This window comes from Ornithodoros turicata, chromosome 2 (assembly GCF_037126465.1).
Source record: "Ornithodoros turicata isolate Travis chromosome 2, ASM3712646v1, whole genome shotgun sequence".
NCBI lineage: Eukaryota > Metazoa > Arthropoda > Arachnida > Ixodida > Argasidae > Ornithodoros > Ornithodoros turicata.
The window spans coordinates 82,076,883-82,096,106 of NC_088202.1; the positions used below are offsets into that span (position 1 = coordinate 82,076,883).

General features: G+C 47.3%; 1 protein-coding gene across 2 annotated transcripts in view; it reads left to right on the forward strand.

The window, feature by feature from the left end:
• The first annotated feature begins 4,467 nt into the window (after nucleotides 1-4,467).
• The window catches only part of LOC135385620 (disintegrin and metalloproteinase domain-containing protein 10-like), a 30,155-nt gene continuing 15,398 nt past the window's right edge, over nucleotides 4,468-19,224 (forward strand). The window contains exons 1-6 of one of the 2 annotated variants that reach the window (XM_064615060.1): nucleotides 4,468-4,649; nucleotides 4,705-4,846; nucleotides 4,933-5,054; nucleotides 5,131-5,396; nucleotides 9,242-9,616; nucleotides 9,669-9,861. In XM_064615060.1, coding sequence (XP_064471130.1) covers nucleotides 4,589-4,649; nucleotides 4,705-4,846; nucleotides 4,933-5,054; nucleotides 5,131-5,396; nucleotides 9,242-9,616; nucleotides 9,669-9,861 — 1,159 coding nt within the window. In that variant the 5' untranslated portion in view covers nucleotides 4,468-4,588. The remainder of the gene's footprint in view (nucleotides 4,650-4,704; nucleotides 4,847-4,932; nucleotides 5,055-5,130; nucleotides 5,397-9,241; nucleotides 9,617-9,668; nucleotides 9,862-19,224) is intronic. The other variant, XM_064615061.1, reaches the window with a different exon arrangement.

Here is a 19,224-nt window from a genome sequence, read left to right on the forward strand (position 1 = left end):
CCTTCGTTGTTATGAAAGCTGTTAGCCTAATTGGCTGTATCACAACACGTCCGATATTATACATCCACAGGACGTCCAAGGGACGTCCAGCTCGCAACGTCAGCACTGGATAAATCCAGGATATTTATGGATATTTTGGGACATCCAGGGGATATCCAGTGGACATCCATCATGGACCTGGACGTTATGACCAAACTGGGATGTCCTGGGGACGTTGATGGTTGTCTGGGTGTCTTCACACTTGCTAAGCTCAGATGCTGTTAACGTTCTGTGTGCTACGCCCTTATCCACTCATGTATCGCATATGCCCTCGAGCTTTATGGCCTCACATATACCTTTAACCCCTTCTCCTGACGCAGAAGCGGGCATTGCAGATTATTCTCTTTTTAGATCCTGGTTGGTTGGTTGTTTGGTGGTTGGAAAAATAACAAGCATCTCTGATGAGTTGCTTTGCCCCTTTTCCACAGCCTCAATGTACCACAGATTGTGAAGTATAAAGTAGCTCAGCTTCTGTACCAGCTATTTTACACACCTTCTAGCCATTACACACTTCAGTTAGCCATGCACAATTATGCCACACCCTTCTCTCAGGCATGAGCACAATTAATTCTGGTTTCCTACTTGCCACACTAATTTCGGCCCATTCTCCCTTTCGTCCACAAAATTTACTTTTTCTTTTCAATGTTTTTTTTTTCAATTTGTAGAGATGGGACGAATCCAAATTTTTTCGAATCCGAATCCGAACCCAAGGAAGGTTCTACGAATCTTACGACTCTCAAATCTTTCGCATCCTTTCTTTAAAAAGAGTTTAAAAAGCCAGGACTTTAAAACTACTGAAAAATGTTTTGAAGCAGAATATGATACATTTGTTTAATGAAAAAAAAAATTAAATAATGCTTCAGTTTCAGGAGAAAATATAGCCTACCCATATAGTTCTTCTTAAACGTAATTGATTTAACATGTTGTTCGCCGACTACAAGAAATGCATAAATTCTCGACTCCGAATTCTTCCATAAAACTAATACACTATCAAAAGCAAAAAACGTGTTCGTTTTTAACTTGTAATGTAACGGTTCCTGCCTGAACTCTTTCAGTTCATAGTAATGTAAACAACCAAACAAGAAAACACCTGTCGGCCAATGAGGCTTTCGGCGGACTCCGAAGGCGCCAATTTGAGAAAGAAACAAATAAACGTGGTTGGTGGATTCGAAAGATTCGATTTGCGGTTTTGGGCACTGGGAGTCGGATTCGCGAATCTCGAATCCTCCCTGCCTAGGATTCGAGGATTTGTGGATTCGGTTGGCACATCCCTAATTATTTGCATTCTCTGCTGTGCAGTATCTTTGCTATTTGTTTCTTATACTTGACCTGTGTTCTTGGTATTTCTGTTCCCCTCAAACTGTGTAGACATTTGCATTGACTGTGTCTTGGGCAGTTCAACAGGGCTTGCCCTCTGTCCTCTTATCAGTAATCAGTGTAAACCGTCATGGAATAACAATAAAAATCTGAAAACTAAAAAAAGAAAAAGAAATCATCTGAAACACATCTGTCTGACTGATTCTTTTAACAATCTCCTTACAAATGCTCGATGAATGAATTCATGTACCACTCCTCTGTTTGCATGGCACAGGATATGCTCCTTGAAGATGATGATGTGCACAGAAACGAGCTGTATCAGGCCGAGGAAGGTTAGGTTGTGCGGTGAATCTATGAGTTTGTTATTGCCTTGAATGGGCAATCATCGCTCAGAGGTAAAACTTATTTATGTTGACTACTGTCTTCAAAGTTGAACTATACATTTTTTCGTGCCTTGCACTTGTCTTTGTATCCCGGAGGTCACCCAAATGACTTTCTTAGGCCGTTTTGAAGAAGCAGCCTTTTGGGAAGAAATAGGCCACAAAACCTCAAATTGGAATTCTGACCTTACAGAGCAGTGTTTGTTAGCTTTGGGGTTGTACATTGTACAGCTTTGGACAAAAGTTTACGGACGCCACCATGACGGAACACCATGGTGTCACATTTTTCCGTTGGCGTGACACCCCAGCATCAAACAAGAGCGGACACACATACTGAGAGATAGATAGTCACTCGTTTCTTATTCGATCTCTTGCTGGTAGTTGGCAGGGGACTGCTCTGATGAAGAAAAGCGCCAATGCCGTGAACTTTTGTCTCAGGCTGTATACGCTGTTGAGTTGTAGTCGTACAAATTCTGAACTGGATGCCACTTCTTAGAGAATCTTTGGAAATTTGAAAACGCTATGCCTTAATTGTCGGCTCTTATCGTGAGCGAGATGGTGGGGGGCCCCGTAGCATATGTCCCGTTATGTCCTACAACCTTGCCACTCTGGAACGTTGCAGACGAATCATCAATGCAGGTTGCCCCACGCGGGATGGAACCTTATGATTTTATGGACCTTTCTCCTTTGATATTCTTCTCTGTAAGAGCATTCGATCAGTTACAAATATAATAACGCTTTAAACATCCACCTTTCAATATTTTTGCTTCTGTGCCATTTGTAATATGGCTCTTGGCTGCCTTCTACATTTCTTCTCTCCATACATGAAGATCTGAAATCAGCAATAATAAGCAATGTCCTCAGTTTTAACACAATTCTCATGTGTTTTATTTTGTTGTCCCCCATACAGCATGGGAATTCTGAGTAAAAACACAAGTACAAAATAATAGGAATAATTAAACACAACTAAAGATTACTGATAATTGTCGGAACTACATATTTGTTACATATTTACCGACTTCTGTCTTGAGATAGAACAGGTGATACAATTAGATAGTCCGAACACGCCGCCCGAATTAGTCGAAGATGATGGGAACTGATGATCTGAGGCTGGAACATTGTGACTTCCTTCTTCCAGAATTATAGTCGAACTCGACAGTATGGGTGTACATTACGCACCAGACTGCCGTTTTGTGCAAGAACATCATTTGCTGCAACACCTGCAAAATAAGTGCATTGAGCGCGAATGACATGTGTGCATTAGTGTAACAGCTAGAGCATGAGACGTACTTACCAGCTTCAGAACTGCTCTCGTGCGTCTTAATTCACTCCAAAGTTGTGTACACTCATCTGGTGCTGCTGTTGCCTGGGCTGAGAGAGTGCAGCTTAGAAAAAGTGGACTTGCACTTGTTGCATCTGTAGTAACAGAGCGGCCCATGGAACAATTTTGTATAGACGCCCTCATCTATTCAACCGAGCACGCGACTCGCAGGCGTTACTGAAATGTTCCCCCACCTGGTGAACATCGACGAGCGTCTAGTGAAGAACTTGAACGGAATATTCAGCAAATTTGCTTCACCACTACCACAAACCGCATCCTCGAGCAAACCGCCATCTGCTAGCGCATGCGCACGCGAAGCGAGCAGACGGCAAGGCGGCGGCAGCGGCTGCAAAGAACGACACGTGACGTCACTGCTGGCGCATGCGCAGCGCAAATCATTTTCCTCTCCCGAAGGCCAAGTGACAACGGCGAGCCCTTTCATCAGCACTACCACCACCACCAGGGCTGATAAGTTTTTGTATTCCCGATGCTAATTTTCTGCCCGTCTATATTACCAACCCTGGTGCGCACCAGCTCCCGTGGCATAGTGGTTAGGGTGGCCGCTTTCCACGCCGAGACTGGGAGGTGGCACGGTTTCGAGTCCTGTCACCGGCTGTGCTGTCTGAGGTTTTCCCTGGGTTTTCCGAGGACTTTCCAGACGAATGTTGGCACAGTTCCCCTTGAAGTAGTCCCAGGACGCATACTAACCCCTCTGTTCCCCACTCCTTCCTGCTGTCCCCTCTCCATCTGTCCACGTCTGTACGCCGCTCATAGCCACCGTTGCTTCGCGGCGCTAACACGAAAAAAAAAACCTTGCTGTAAAACTTCACAGCACTCCACGACCAGGTTCACACATCAAGGCCAATGACACTCTCATACTTGTCAGGGATAACTTGGGGCGTAGTGTCTCAACCCTTTTAGCGCACTGAACGTGTATTATGTGCCCTATATATTTTTCAATGTTGTATTTTGAAATCTACGATCTTGGCCGGTTTCCATAAAAGGGGAGTTCGAGTTTCAGACTCAATCTCAACGGCTTCGGTAGTGCTTCCTGTACGAGCAGCGAGGGCGTGCTTAATGCACTGCGAATGCTATTGAGCTTGAGTCAGACTCGTACTCAGCTTTTACGTAAACGGGCCCCTATCTATGAAGCGCGCCCCTGTGCAAGGTGGTGGCGATGAAAGGGCTCGCCGTTGTTGGCGTCATAGAAGTGAGCAACGTTACGACTGACTCCGTGTGGGAATGTGCGTCCTGGGCCGACTTCTGAGGGAACTGTGTCGACATATGTCTGAAAGCGTCTGAAGAAAACATAGGAAAAACCCACAGAGAGCACAGCGGACACCGAGGTTACGACATCGTGTAAGGTTGTGACAGTCGTCAAAAAGTAGAAGAAGAAACATCTTCCAATCGCTTGTGCTTCTGTGACCTCGTGCTCTTTAGCTCGTGCCTTCTTTCATCCGGCTTTGTCCACAGGTGATCACAAAACGTTTGACAGCTCCTTCGAGAATCTGTGGCTCTTTCCTTGCCCTCAATGATGTCTGGAACACAATTTCTATTTCTTGCCATTCTCTCTGTTCTCCCTCCACACCAAGGTACGTTAGTTTGAAATGTGAACAACAACGGACAGAACGAACTTGAATTCATCAGTTTCAGGCGGAAGGTTAAACATATTTGTACGTCATTTTGAGCCGGTGTCCTACGACACAGCCGACGTGCACATGAGCCACTTACGCAGGAAGCGTTCCATATCAGATGACACTGTTGCTGTTCAGCTCCGTAGCCATAACAGGTAAGCCTGTCTTCGCTAGTTGTCCAGTAAAATAGTGTGAGGACGTTGAAATGCACGAAACCCCCGGGAAACTTTGGAACGTGCAGAGATTTTCACCTTCGCCTGAAGCCGGACACGTCAATGTTCCACAAAGACATCGTCGTTGAGACGACCCAGCACGGTGTCATTGAGCCTGAGCTGGACCACATATACACGGGCCACGTCGTCGGTGAGTCTTCGATGCAAGCGATGCCATCTTACTGATCGATACACGACATTTGTTTTTGTTGCCTAATTGTGTGCAGGGGACGACAATAGTCACGTCTACGGCGCTCTCCATGACGGCGAATTCGAAGGTGGGATTGAAACCACCAATGGCACATATTACCTGGAATCCGCCAGAAAGTATTTCCAACATCCGACACCATTCCACTCCATCATGTACGACACGAGGGACGTCGAGCTTCCTCATGCTACCAGAACAAGAACTGGAAGCTGGTGTGGGTTGAACTCCAAAACTAAAAAGTGGATGGAGGACGTATACAGGAGCATGGAACCAAGTCCTCGTGTAGTAAGTTTGCACTGGCTGACATACGCTCTAGTGAGACACACGCGACGAGAAACGAAACCACCGTTTCACTGAATTTTTTTCTCTTGTCCATGCCCAGTCCGCTCTAACGAGCCAGTTTGAATTTCGCACAGACTGGAATCACTACTTTCGAAGGAGACATGTCCGAGGTACCACGAAAACGTGTTTAAAGCAACACTAAATATATACAAATACTTGGAAACAAAAGCGATTAGAAAGAGTAGTAAATATATATATGCATTAAAATACGGGTATCTGGCAGTCTTCGAAGTTATTACCGGTTTTCTTTAGCGAATTTATGTGTAGGCTTTATTGGCTCGTAGCAGGAGTTGCATTGCAAATGGGCCTCGAAAAGCATTGCCGACGACGCAAAATGGGCTTCCACGTGTGCACTTGATCGTACAGCGACCTGCTATCCCATGAAGGGACAATGTGCATATAAAACTAACTGAGCAGCACTTTGCGGGTCCCACATAGCGAATGCGCGTCCTGATCCCACAAGCTCGTGGAGGAACCTGCAGTCCACATAGTCTACATGGTATGGTGCTCCTTTTGTTCCATCGTATGTGGTTTTGCCTAATCCTATTATCGTATTTAATGCCTAATGTTTGTTTGTTCTCCTCTCTTTCTTTTGTTTTTGCACAGGCATCCAACTTACTAATTATTGGAATGAGTTGCCGAAGGAACCATAGGACCAGGCCCAACCACATACAGTAGGGTGATCTCAAGCAGTCAGGTGGGGTGGTCCGGTAGACCTCTCAGATTTTTTTCATTCCAATATATTTAGTGCTCATGAAGTACATTGACGGAGGAAACAGTTGAAAATTTCTTAAATAGTTGTTTTTCAAGAAATAATCTTCAAGACTGACCATTCCAAGCATTGCGCTTCCTCGCAATTTTCAGGCCTTGTATCTTCGTAACTATCAAGGTTTTTCACACTTGTTGCCGGGCTGCAGTATTGTTTGCTCTATCTTTCACCTAGGTTCTGCACGCGTCCAGATAAAAAGTCGCAAAGTCGCCTCATTTGCAGAAACTTTTCGCCGCGTAACTGCTTCTCTGCATTTCTTTAAACACTCTTTCCATTCCTATAAAAGAGATTGTTGGAAAATCTCGGACATACTTCCTAACGCCGTTTAGCGTGGGGTGGTAAGACAAAAATGCGCAACGTTGGTTGCGTATTTTCCATATTCGCCCGCTCGCGACGTGGTTCATATTCCTCACACGTGTTGTTCATGACAAGCTCGCATAGCGCAGTGAAAAAAAAAATCACTTCAGCAATGTCTGAAGTTCATTTTCGGGCTTTCTTACGCATATCTGCCGTGGCTGCTTCTCGACGGGCGCAGCGGAGTTTCGTCCCTTCGTGGCTTGATAATACATTTGAAATACTCAAGTTCTGGTTTATAACGTTTATTACGAAAAAGAGTTCAAATATCAATCTGCAAAGACAGGGGTTACGTTCTGTAGGTCGGCATGAATGTTGGGCATACGCGCAAAACACAAACACGTACGATCCTTAATTGATGAGAAACAGAAAAGAAAGTCTAACATTGGAAGGTTATACTTTACTCCATCCAGTCGTCGGAGCTTTTGCCGTGTATACTTCACGAACGCAATTACCTGTTCATCTTGCTTTTCCCACACATGTGAGGACTGTATTCCAGGAACGCGCAGGATGTATTCCCATTCCCGTTTTTTAATTGTACGATAGTTTGCGATGCCTGACAGACGAAGCATTTGAATATTGGACAGCTTCGCATTTTTAATTATATTTTCCTATATTACAGTGTGGCATTGCGCTTAACTACGCCACCGACATCATCGCGTCCGCTCTTCCAGTTTCCCGTTGCAGTAACACCCACTTCACTAGCTTTTGCTTCGTAGTTCTTACCACTGCAGTGCTTACCACGTTAGTCCGCACAGAACACACGGTCTGCGCTATAAGCTCTGTTCATTGTACGCCCTTACAAAGGGGCACCGAGGTTTTTGTGTTCTCACGCACAGCAAGAATGGAATGTGTATTACCTAGACGAAGGTGGCATGAAGACAATAAGAGCGACGGAAAGAGTCGCTTTCCCCACTTCTGTCAATCCTTCTCCAATAAGAAAGAAAAGAAAGGAAAGGTAAGCCAGATGGATGTCGGCTTGTTATTCCCAAAGAAAAGTGAAAGGGGGAAGACAAAAAAGGCAAAGATGTTGCCTTTTGCATATATATGCAGAACTGGTATAGAAATAAGAGGAAGCAAGAACAGGAAAAACAAAACGAAAAAAGAGAGAAAAAACAGAACGTAAACAGTGAACATGTGCACAACTGAGAGCATTACGCTTTTGAAAACTAGTGCAAAAGGAACAAAATGCATTGAATCCTCGGTGTTTCACCCGAAATGCGCGCAATATAATGAATATGGTCAATGAATATGGTCAATGAAATGGAGCAGCGGGAGTTGAACCCGCTCCCAACGGATATGCGTTCCGAAGATCCTACCGTTACACTTCACTGGTAGCTGCTGGTACCTTTTCGACTGCTTCGTTTCATTGATCTGATTGCCTTGGGCGAAATTCAGGCTGCGTTGTGTCATCCTCTGTGTTTCTTCGCCTCACCTACTGTGATAATGAGTATGGTGGGCGGATACATATTTTACAAATTGCAAGATGCATTTTTGGGGTTGGTGCCTCTTCGCTATTTTGACCCGGGCGCGCCGAGCCCGAAAGGTTGGTGTCAGTCTCTTAGCGGGACTTCCCGGGGGAGGCGGCGCACCCCCCCACCCTAGTTCATGTTCCGGGGGGCAAGCCCCCCCCCCCCCTCCCGCACTCGGTGCCTATGTTTACGACACATGGTCTCAGCCGCTCTGCAGGAAATGCGCAGCTTCTTAGTTCGCGCCATGTGTGCCTTCGCGCCTTCGTAAAATAACTGCGCCATAAAACTGGCTGGCTTCGACCGCGCCATACATGTTGCTGTGATGGGGCTACTGATGGGGCGCGTATGCAAAATGCGCTACAGAAGTTGCGCGTTTTTGCCTAGCCACCCCTCGCTAAACACGTGTCAGGAAGCAGGTCCGCAATTTTTCAACAATCTATATAAATGGAAAGAGCGTTTCAAGACCAATAGAACGATGTTATCCTTCTAGTATTTGCAGAAAAGCAGATATGCGCCTGAAAAGCGCGATTTCTCTTTGTATCTGGACACCTGCAAATTCTGGAACCTCAAAGATAGAGCGAAAAGTACAGCAGCACATAGACAATATGCGTGGAAAAAGTAACTGCATGGCCATAATGGTTACGAGTATACGAAGCCTGAAAATTGCGAGGAAGCGTAGTGCCCGAAATATGTACTAGATAAAACAAATGAGGTCGACCGAACCACCCCGCCTGACTCTGCTTGAAATCACACAGTAGCAGTCTCCCGCAGGTGACCTACAGAGACCTGTATATCTGGTATGTCCATATAGAGCGTCGTGTTGAAGTAATGTACACGAATTTTCATAAACAGCGTAAGCAGTTTACTGGCTCGATCCGCTGTCATCTGCTCTCACATCTGCTCTTACTAGCCTTGTGCTGTATAAGTTTGTTAGTTCGTTCCCTTGTCTCAACCCCAATATTTAGAGATATTTAGAGATAATTTCTGAAGCATTCGCATTCTTTGTTTCGCTAGAAGTTTTGGGCACTGCGGACCTTACCAGTACCTTTCTTACCAAGAAAATACCAATGAGACAACTATATGCCTAAAGGATCAAGAGAGCGCAACTGACGACTAACATCTGGATGCAATAAGCTTCCATTTCCATAAGATTCCATTTCAGTTACCAAGTTTTTCCTCACTAATTTCTGCAGTCCACAAAGGGTCATCACAAGGCCAAACATTCGCACACATGGATCGGTCGCAGGCTTCATGCTAGTGATCTTGCCTCCTCTGAGGAAGAAAAACGGAACGACAAGACTCCGAGGAATAACGACGAATACAGCGATCAAGAACGCGGCAACGTTACTGGGAGAGGATCCTCGGCTTCTAGGCGAGTGTGCACTCTCGAGGTTAACGTCGACCACTTACTTTTTCAAAAGTACTCGGAGGCTGGCGGTGACAAGAAGCAGATCAGAGCCAGGCTATCAGCTGCGATTGCCTCTCACATCGTGCGAGTAAATAAAATTTATAGGGCCACAGACTTCAACGGTATCGAGGATGTCAACTTCGCCGTGCTAAAAATTTATGTAAGCCGATACGTAATATTGGTGAATACTCTCTCAACCTTCTTAATTGCAGATAAACGACAGCTCAAACTGTATAGGACCAAACGCAGCGACCAACCCATTTTGCGCCGGTCCCATGGAAGTCACAGATTTTTTGAACATTCAGTCATCGAAGAACCATGACGAATTCTGCTTGTCTTATGCGTGGACATACCGAGACTTCGCAGACGGAGTTCTTGGCTTGGCTTGGATATCACAAAGCCCTAGTAAGTTGCTCCCTATCTGGCATGCATCACTCCAAGTCCGAGCAGTGGCGGCAGCACCCATACACTGGATCCGGGTGTCTTACATTTTGACAGCCTTCGAAGAGGGTCCGGCGGCGGCAGGAGTGGGTTGTCCCATCGAGTACGAGTCATGTTACCTGTTGCTGTAATAATGCCTGCGGCAAGTCCGCTATAGCGCGTCGAAAGTATGTATCCGCTGTGGGTAGCGTGCGTTCACTACCGCGATCCTTTTGTTCCTGGTGCGTTTCCGCAGGTCCGTTGAATGCTAGTTCTCGCGCTTGCGAAGAGCACAAATGCATTACACGTTTCGGTTAGGTTGAAGACATAGATTTCTGCCTGCAATTATGTCCGGCTATGCGAAAACATCTGCCCAGCCATCTTGTCCTTCGTCCACTCGTCCGCCTGCCTTCTGTCGGCCATTTTTTACCGACCAAGCAGCAGCCCATTTTGTGAGGGACCACGACGGGAAGATTCCGGGAACCGCGTCCGGCGGTGTCCTCTTTCCCACGGAGCATCGGCTAATTAAGCGGAGACACTGACCCGCTAAAACAGATTCCCTTTTGTACTTTCCCGAGAACACACTTTGTTTCATTGTGCTCCTCGTGTCTGCCTACGTTCCTGCCCAGGGTGTTGGGGATCGGCCTCGCTACCAATCCGGCGGTTCGCAACAACTGGTGACCAGCGGCGGAATGGGATCCACGACTTAGGGATGCAGCTGGTAAGCGGTTTCGCTTTATTGTCATTTGGCCAGGAGTAGATTTATGGGATATCAATTCTATCCAGGGGTCCCTCTGATAGTACTAATTGGGTATTTACGTTGTATATCAGAAGTGTGTGAGAACAGTAACGACACGCGAGGGAACTGCATCATGGATTTGTCACGCGTCCTTAGAGCAGATTTGCTGCATGTGCGCAAGGAGTTTGGGATACCGGTAGGCAGCACGGCAAAGAAGGCGCAAGTTATTGAGGCAATTCTTGATGCTCAGCTTTAGGAGGGTGAGATTAATGAAACCCTCACAGCCCTAGAAAAGACAAAGCAGGAACAAGTGCAAAAACAAAAGCACGAATCTCAGTCTCTCGAATTAGAGAAGGTAAAGTTAGAACAGATGAGAGTCTCTAGCGTTCGAGCTAGAGAAAATGAAGCTGGAACTCGAGCTCCGTAAGCAGGTGCCGAATCTCAGAAAACCGTCAACCGGTTTCCAGAGCAGAGAACTTAGATATGTCGAGGCTGCTGCAGCCCTTTAAGACTGGCCAGGATATTGGGCTCTTTTTGGTCAATTTCGAGCGTGCGTGCGAAAGGGAAGGGTACGCTAAAGAAAGTTGGCCGGCTAGGCTAATGACGGTGACCCCGTGCGAAGCCGCGGACAGTGTGGCCCGTCTTTCGGCAGACGATTCAAAAGACTATGACAAAGTAAAGCAGAGCTTGCCCTGAAACGTTTTCGTCTCTGCCGAAGCGTTTAGGCTAAGGTTCCGTGACGGGACAGGCAGAAGCGTTAGCGGCTTTGCGGAACGTGCGTTCGATATCAAGGCAAACCTGCGTGAATGGTTAAAAAGTGCGGAAGCTTTCGGAGATGCAGATAAAATAGTGGGAAGTAATTGCATTAGAGCGATTCTTTCAAGAGATACCTGAAACCATCCGAAACTGGGTCAGAGATAAATCCGGAGTAGTCAACAGTCAGCCGCGGATTTTGCAGATGAATATATCTCGTTAAGAGGGATAGACCTAAAGGAGGTAACGGCGCCCACGAGACCAAGTAAGCTATTTCCCCTAAACGGGAGAAAACGGGAACACAAAGGTAGCCCCAACAACGAGACCCCGAAGAATAACCAGGCGAAAGGGGAACAGAAAAGAAAAGGTCGCGATGACAGACAAAAAGTGAAAGCTTTTGAAAAAAAAAAAAAAGCAGCCGGTCGTATGTCACAGGTGCAACGAAGGGCATATTGCCGTAGGGTGTAGGAACCCTCGCGTCGCGATGGCCTTCGAAAGCGACACCGAAAACGAAGAGGACCTGATGGGGTATTACTTGCATCAGCTGGAAGTAAACGGCCACCCGTGTACCGTACTCAGGGATTGTGGGGCTAGCGTAGACATAATTCATCCATGCTTCGTCTCACCGAAGAACTACCTCAGTAAGTGTGTGTGGATCCGTCAAGTTATGGAAGAGCAAACCGTGTGCCTATCAGTTGCTGAGGTGAAACTAAAGGGTCCTTTTTGGAGAGTTAATCACCGAAGCCGCTGTTAGTGATAGGCTACCTAGGAAATACCTGTACATCCTCTCTAACCGAACGGGTCGCGCAATGGAGCAGGCTGGCATGAAACTGGAGCCAGAAACTATTTGCGCGTTGACAAGAGCAAAAGCGCGTGAGCTAAGGGCCTTGAAAGCCGCCGAAGAAACTGAAGAACAGGGAGCAATGAGTGATGCGAGCGTAAAGGGGCACACAGAAAATTCACCACAGTTGGAAAATGGCTCAAACGCAGATGAACAGGAAAAGGTAGACGCGAGTGTGAGCGAATTCCTAACGCCGACGAGTGGAGCTCTCACTGACCTGATCAGGGTAAATAGGGACACCCTTATAAAACTTACGCGATAGGGACAGAGAAGGGATCGCGAACAAGAACGTGACGATATGCAAGAAGAGTAGAGTACTATATCGCCATTACGCAGATCGAAATGGAAGAGTAGATGACCAATTGGTTGTACCGAAGAGCTTGCGTAACGATGTTCTTCATCTCTGCCATGATAACTGTTGGGCGGGGCATCTGGGCATCCGCAAAACCAACAACGGTTATTGCAGGAATAGTATTGGCAAGCTGTTTCAAGGATGTTGATAACTACGTTTGGGCATGCGATACCTGTCAGAGGGTCGGCAAACCCAACGAGCGTTGTAAAGCGCCTCTGACCCTCGTTCCGATCAACGCAGAGTTGTTTCAACGGTTGATCATTGACGTCGTTAGTCCACTCCCAGTGTCCAACTCTGGCAGCAAGTACGTGTTGACTGTGATCTGTCCAGCGACCAAATTTCCGGAGGCGATTCCGCTGAAGGAAGTCATCACCTGAAATCGTGGACGGACTCTTATCGGTATTCGCAAGGATTGGGTTCCCCAAGGAAATTCAATGCGACAACGGCTCTGTTTTTACCAGTGCCCTCACTACAATGTTTCTCGAGAAGTGCTGGATCCGCCTGATCCACAGCTCCCTATACCATCCTGAGAGCAACAGTGTAGAGAAATGGCATTCCGTACTCAATCGTGTACTCAGGGCCTTGACCTATGAACATAACACTGACTGGGAGATCGGGCTCCCAGGTGCGTTGTTCGCGTTGCGTTCCGTACCCCACGAAGCAACTGGGTTCAGCCCAGCCGGGTTAGTGTATGGCCGGGCGTTGCGTTCCCCAATGCGCTTGTTGAGGGAAAGGGTGGGAAGACCAACGGAGTGACCCAACGGTACTGGTACGTTTTAAACTTGCTTGAACGACTCCAGAACTCGCGGGATCTCGCAGAGAACAACATGCGGGAAGCACAACAGCGCGCGAAGTCCTATTACGACCGCAACACGCGGGCCTCTGACATACCTGAGTGGGGAGACATTGGCGAGATGAATACCACCCTTGACGAAACCATCGATACGGTAGTGGGAAATGCAGTACTGTCTGCACAAGAGAGGGACGATATCAGGCAGCTGATAGGTGAGTTTGGGGGATTGTTCTCGGACAACCCCGGCAAAACGGAGCTCATAACTCACGACATCGAGCTGGTTTCTGAAATTCCTGTTCGGTCGCGGCCCTACCGCATTTCTCCACGTCAGGAGCAAATCACGAGAAAGGAAGTTGAGAGAATGCTTCAATTACGGGTAATTGAAGAGGGAGAAAGCGGCTTCACCGATGATCATTGTGGAGGGAAAGGACCCGTGACCAAAAACCACGTATACCCGATACAAAATATGGAAGAGGGGGTAGAGCAGGTCAGTCGTGCAAGGTACATCTCAACGCTCGGCCTCGTCAGAGGTTACTGGCAGGTTCCAATGACCGACAGAGCTAAGCGATACGCCGCGTTTACGACGCCGTTCGGTACTTTCCGGCCTCTAATGCTAAGCTTCGGCCTCAAAAATGCGCCGTTCTGTTTTTCGAAGCTGATTAACCAAGTACTGCGTGGGGCGAAGAAATATGCCGTTCCTTATTTGGACGACATAGCAATTCTTCTCAGACTCGCGGCAAGAGCACTTAGATCACTTAAGAGACATTTTCTTCCGCCTCAAGGGAACCGGTTTGACACTGAAAGCCACCAAGTGCCACCTGGCTCAAGCCGAGGTGTTGTATCTAGGGCACCGTGTGGGGCAAGGGAAGCGTACGCTTGCTGAGATGAAAGTCGCGGGGATAGCAGATTTTCCCTGGCCTCAGAACAAAGCACAAGTTCGGGCGTTTCTTGGATGACATTGTACAATAGGAGTTACATTCGTCAGTATTCCGAAATTGCAAGCCCGCTGACTGACGCCAGTGTTGTGCGTAGCGGCGCTACTTTAACCACTACTTTTTTTCAGTAGCGGATGTGTAATTCCGCTACATCTGTTATTTGTAGCGGGAAAGAAATTTCCGCTACAATTTTGAGTAGCGGAAAGGGAGTAGCGGAGAGGGAGAAAATAAAATAAATTAGACGCTAGACTCGTATGCGAAACAGGAAACGATACATGGTATTCACTTTAGGTTCGACCGATTCATGTCAGACCAGAGCCTTCAAATCGCTGCTGTCTTAATTCCGAGGTTCAAGCTCTCGTAGCTCACGGATGAAAACCAACGAAACGAAGTAACCAGCTTGACCGTAAGCGAAATGTTAAGGTGTTCGGTCGCCTCAAGTGAGCGCGCCGTGGAATCCACGAGCGAGCTCCATGCAGATGATTTCTTTTCTTTTGGGGAGTCAACTTCTACGGCAGATCCAGCAGAATGTGAGCTTACTCAGTACCTCTTTGTGCCAGATAACTTTAATTTGACATCGCTAAAGCAGAGTTATCCAAGGGTGCACGGTTGCACGGTGCACGGTTCCTCAAGCTCAATACCGCCGTTCGGTCAAGTGCGCCTGCCGAACGACTGTTTTGCGCCAAGAAACGTCTTAGCCTCAGTGACAGGAACTTTGACCGGCAACTGCTCTTGAAGGTGAATGCAAGTGTGTTATGACTTTTTCAGAAAGTATTGATCGCAAGAAATAAAGTATCAGCAAGAGCACATATCTTTGAATGTATCGAATCACATATTCATAGGCCTTTGGCGAGAAAGTAGCGGAAGGGTAATTGGGCTACAATTTTTTGGTAGCGGTAGCGGTATCGCGCTACATTCGTAAATTTGTAGCGCCGCTAGTATCGCACTAATTTTAAATAGGGTATCGGTATTTCGCTACCGGGCACAACACTGACTTACGCTCTACGTAAACTGGCACCCAACAGAGTGAATTGGGACGAGGGTAAGGAGAAGGCGTTTCAGAGATTGAAATCTGCTCGGACTAAACCACCGGTCCTGAAGTCTCCGGACTATTCCAAACCCTTTATCGTGCAATGCAATGCTAGTAATCGGGGGATGGGCGTTATCTTGTGCCAAGAGGACAACGATAAGCAAGAGCACCCGATCTTCTACGCCAGCCGGAAACTGTCAGTTACCGTGTGCTCACACGAGCGCCTTTTCTGACTGCGCAGCGACTGAAGGAGGAGAAGGAGGTATCAGCATTATCACGCAATCATCCAACCATTCGGTCGCGGGCGGAGCTTATCGCACAGCAGAATCTATGAAGCGCGCACGTTTTCATTGTATTTTTGGCGAGATATCAAAGAGCCTTGTGCAACATAACTGCACTCAGCAGCTCCGTCCGTCAGAAAGAAGCACACGGATAGTTTGTTCGCGGGGCACAGAATGTGACGACTGACGCGCAGAAGGAGGACGAAGCGAAAAAGAAAGCCACCCTCTGTTGTCAATGTTACAAGCTCTATTATTTTTTATCCATTACACCAGGTAGAGCAACATCCGATCTTGTGGAAGCTTGCCGATGAGCAAAACCGAAATGTACCGAGGAAACATGCCACGTGGGAAAAGATCGCTCTTGAAATGGAAAAGAGACACCCGGATGTCGAAGCAACGGTGTACATCAAAACACTTTTTGGGTCCCCATATTCACGGCGCAGTCGTTGTATCAGTTGCTGTTAATTAATAATAACGAGTTGGCAGCATTCGCGTTCCAAACCAAAAGGTATCGGCTCAGGACGCTAGCGGTTTGGTTTAAAAACGAGAAATGTGTGAGCAGTATCGCACGCCGGGTAAGACAAAAGAGTGCAAAATTTTATCCCCAAGACGGCCACTGTGGGGTCACGCATATTCATAGTTGTCTGGCATCATAAATTAACCATGTAATGGTATAATATTTTAGGGCTGTCATTACACAAGTCTACATGGCAGCACCCCGGGGTCATCATCACGTCATGCATCGCATTCACGGGAGGCCACTGTGTGCATACATCGTGTTCTGACAAGCACCAGCGATCAGTTGTAATAAAGGGAGTCAGTTTTCCGCGGTTTCACTATTCTTACGTGTTTCCCATTCATCGCGGCCACACAGTTTGAGAACTGCCACAGCGCTTTAGAGTAACGTGCTTTACCCCTGGACAAAGCTATAGTGCTGAAGATGCAACACTTACGTGATGACGTCTCGCTTTGTCATGACATTATTTCATAATTAGTCACTAGGGGAGCTTCCTATATAACGCGATATGCAAAAAGTGCCAATTCGTGAATTTCGTTTTGTTCCATAATTTTATATGTATGTATGGGACGGTAACGTACCCCCACCAAAAAAAGAGAAAAAGAAAAGAAACAGATCATAAGGGTTGTTTGAGTGGGTGTGAACTCTGCCTCGCTATGCCACCGGTATACGCGATGAACGTTTCACAGGGAATGAGTAGTAGACACAAAAACATGGCCTGTCCATCGTCTAACGCAATGGGGCCAATGAAACGCAGGAATTGGAAGCTACCAAAGCTAGCCGAAAAAAAAAAAGCAAGACAGATGGAGGATAGAGGATGAAGGGTGGAGATGCGTTGAGGGTGCATGAGTTCGTCGGGGAGAGCAAAGTATTAGATGGGCCGTTGAGCAAGACCTCCCTTCTGCAGGAGGAGGACAAGGTTTCTTGCTTTTGCGGAACGTACAGCAGAGGGACCACCAGAGACACACACACAATTGACACAAAAAGGTGTACGCTCCACTCTGTCCTCCAATCAGAAGTGAGGCCCTATCATTCACGGCAATGATTGGCGCAGAACCTGCTATGCGGTGAAGCTGTTTTTACTGTGTTCGAAAGGTGCGACCTTTACGCCACAGCCGTCTTTGCTTTACACCACACTCAACACCGTCAGACTGCTACGGAGTCACGGTAAAAAACGACGACGCACAGCTTTCACAGTACTCTCTCCTACACTCTTTCCCGCTCACTCTTATTTACGAACGTTTTATGCATTTAAAGGCATGTTTAAGCGCACATAATTCGAACGAACCTGTTGCAGACGGGTTACGGAAAGACGATCACTGGCTAGTATACTGTCCCGCATATTAGCCTCTATACTCTGCTTTTGCGCTTTGCTATGTGGAGCAGAATGTATTTAAAAGTGGCCGCATCGATGCTCAAAACCTTGCGGTAGACAAATGGGTCCTCGTGTCGTAGCTCCCGTAGAAGGCTATTTTGCAGACCGTACTCTTTCCTCAGCAAGCCGTGCACATAAAATTAATGCTGCAACGTTAAACCGCAGCCCGAACGTAATCCCCGGCTTCCCCAGCATCTGAGCCGACAGCACATTGGAACACTATCTGTGTAGGCGTTCCAAAAGGGAGTAGCCTCAGCGCCTTATCATTTATCCCTCTCGCTCCTTCAGTCGCTGCGCCGTCAGAAAACACGCTCGTGTGAATACACGGTTAGAGGATGCATACAGCGCGTCAGAAAAGGAGTGCGCGTGCCTAGTTTGGGCATCTCAGAAGCTCTCATGTTACCTGTACGGGGCCAGTTTCATCTTCGTCACAGATCATTGTCCATTGACGTGGCTTTGCCAAATGTCGGGCAAAAGCTCTCGACTGCTTCGGTGGAGTCTTGCATTACAGCAATATGACGTTGAAGTTAGGTATAAGAGGGGCAAGTCTCACACCAATGCTGATTGTTTAAGCCGAATCTGACTTGCGCTTTCATGTTATGTTTTTTTTTTTTTTTTTGTAAATAGAGACAGAGGCAAATGAAGCCTATCGAAGGCGAAGGCGACGTGTCAAAGAAGTGATGCATCACGTGTTTTAGTGCTGTCCTATGTGACGAAATTTCTGGAACCTTGCTTAGTTTTGTGAATTGATGCAATATTCTGTGGTCCTGGCTAGGTGACAGTGGGAGGAGACGCTACGATGTTGTAGACTGCGGTTGTGGTTTTTGTTCCGTTTGTTGTGTTGTCATGTTGAAGTGGTTCGTCGGTTCTATCAGTTGGCCTAACTCTGAAGTTGCCAAGGCACACCCCTCTCAAGCCAACGATCTGGAGCCACGACAGGTGGGCCTAGTCATGAGCTATTCAGGCTACCTGGGACCAGCCGAGGTGAAGCCACTCGTCACAACGTTGGGACGTGCCGGACATGGGGAAGCTATATTCTTCAACGAGGTTGTCAAACACCTACCACCGGCATCGACCCCATCCTGAACCAGATGAACGGCAAAGCTTGGGCATCATGCATCTCTTCTGGCCTCCAAGATTGCAATGCAGACCATCCGAGAATCAACCCGGGGCGGCGACGAGCTGTTATGTCCGACTGTGCGAAAACATCTGCCCAGCCATCTTGTCCTTCGTCCACCTGCCTTCCATCGTCCATTTTTTACCGACCATTTTGTGAGGGACCACGACGGGAAGATTCCGGGAACCGCGTCCGGCGGTGTCCTCTTTCCCGGCCGAACAGATGGTGTCTGCCTACGTTTCTGCCCAGGGTGTTGGGGATCGGCCTCGATCCGGCGGTTCGCAACACTGCTTCGCAGCAGCTGCGTTACGCGAGTTGTTCTGCAACGTGCAAGTGTCATAGGAGGGTGACGCACACGCCGTCTTCTCGTCCGAGGGCACGAGATATTACCCTCCTAATCAGCAGAAAGGGCCATGCCTTCCACGATTCTGCGTCCCGTAGACAACAATTCATCGCAGGGTAGATGCAAAGGATGCAGAAGCCGGTACCATTTAACATGCCAGAAAACCGGAAAGTGTCGTGCCCTTCGGCCTTCACAGTTACAGATGAAAAACAATGCGTATTGGAAATGAGAACGTTACACGTACATTACATTGGTACTAAAATGTCTGGCTA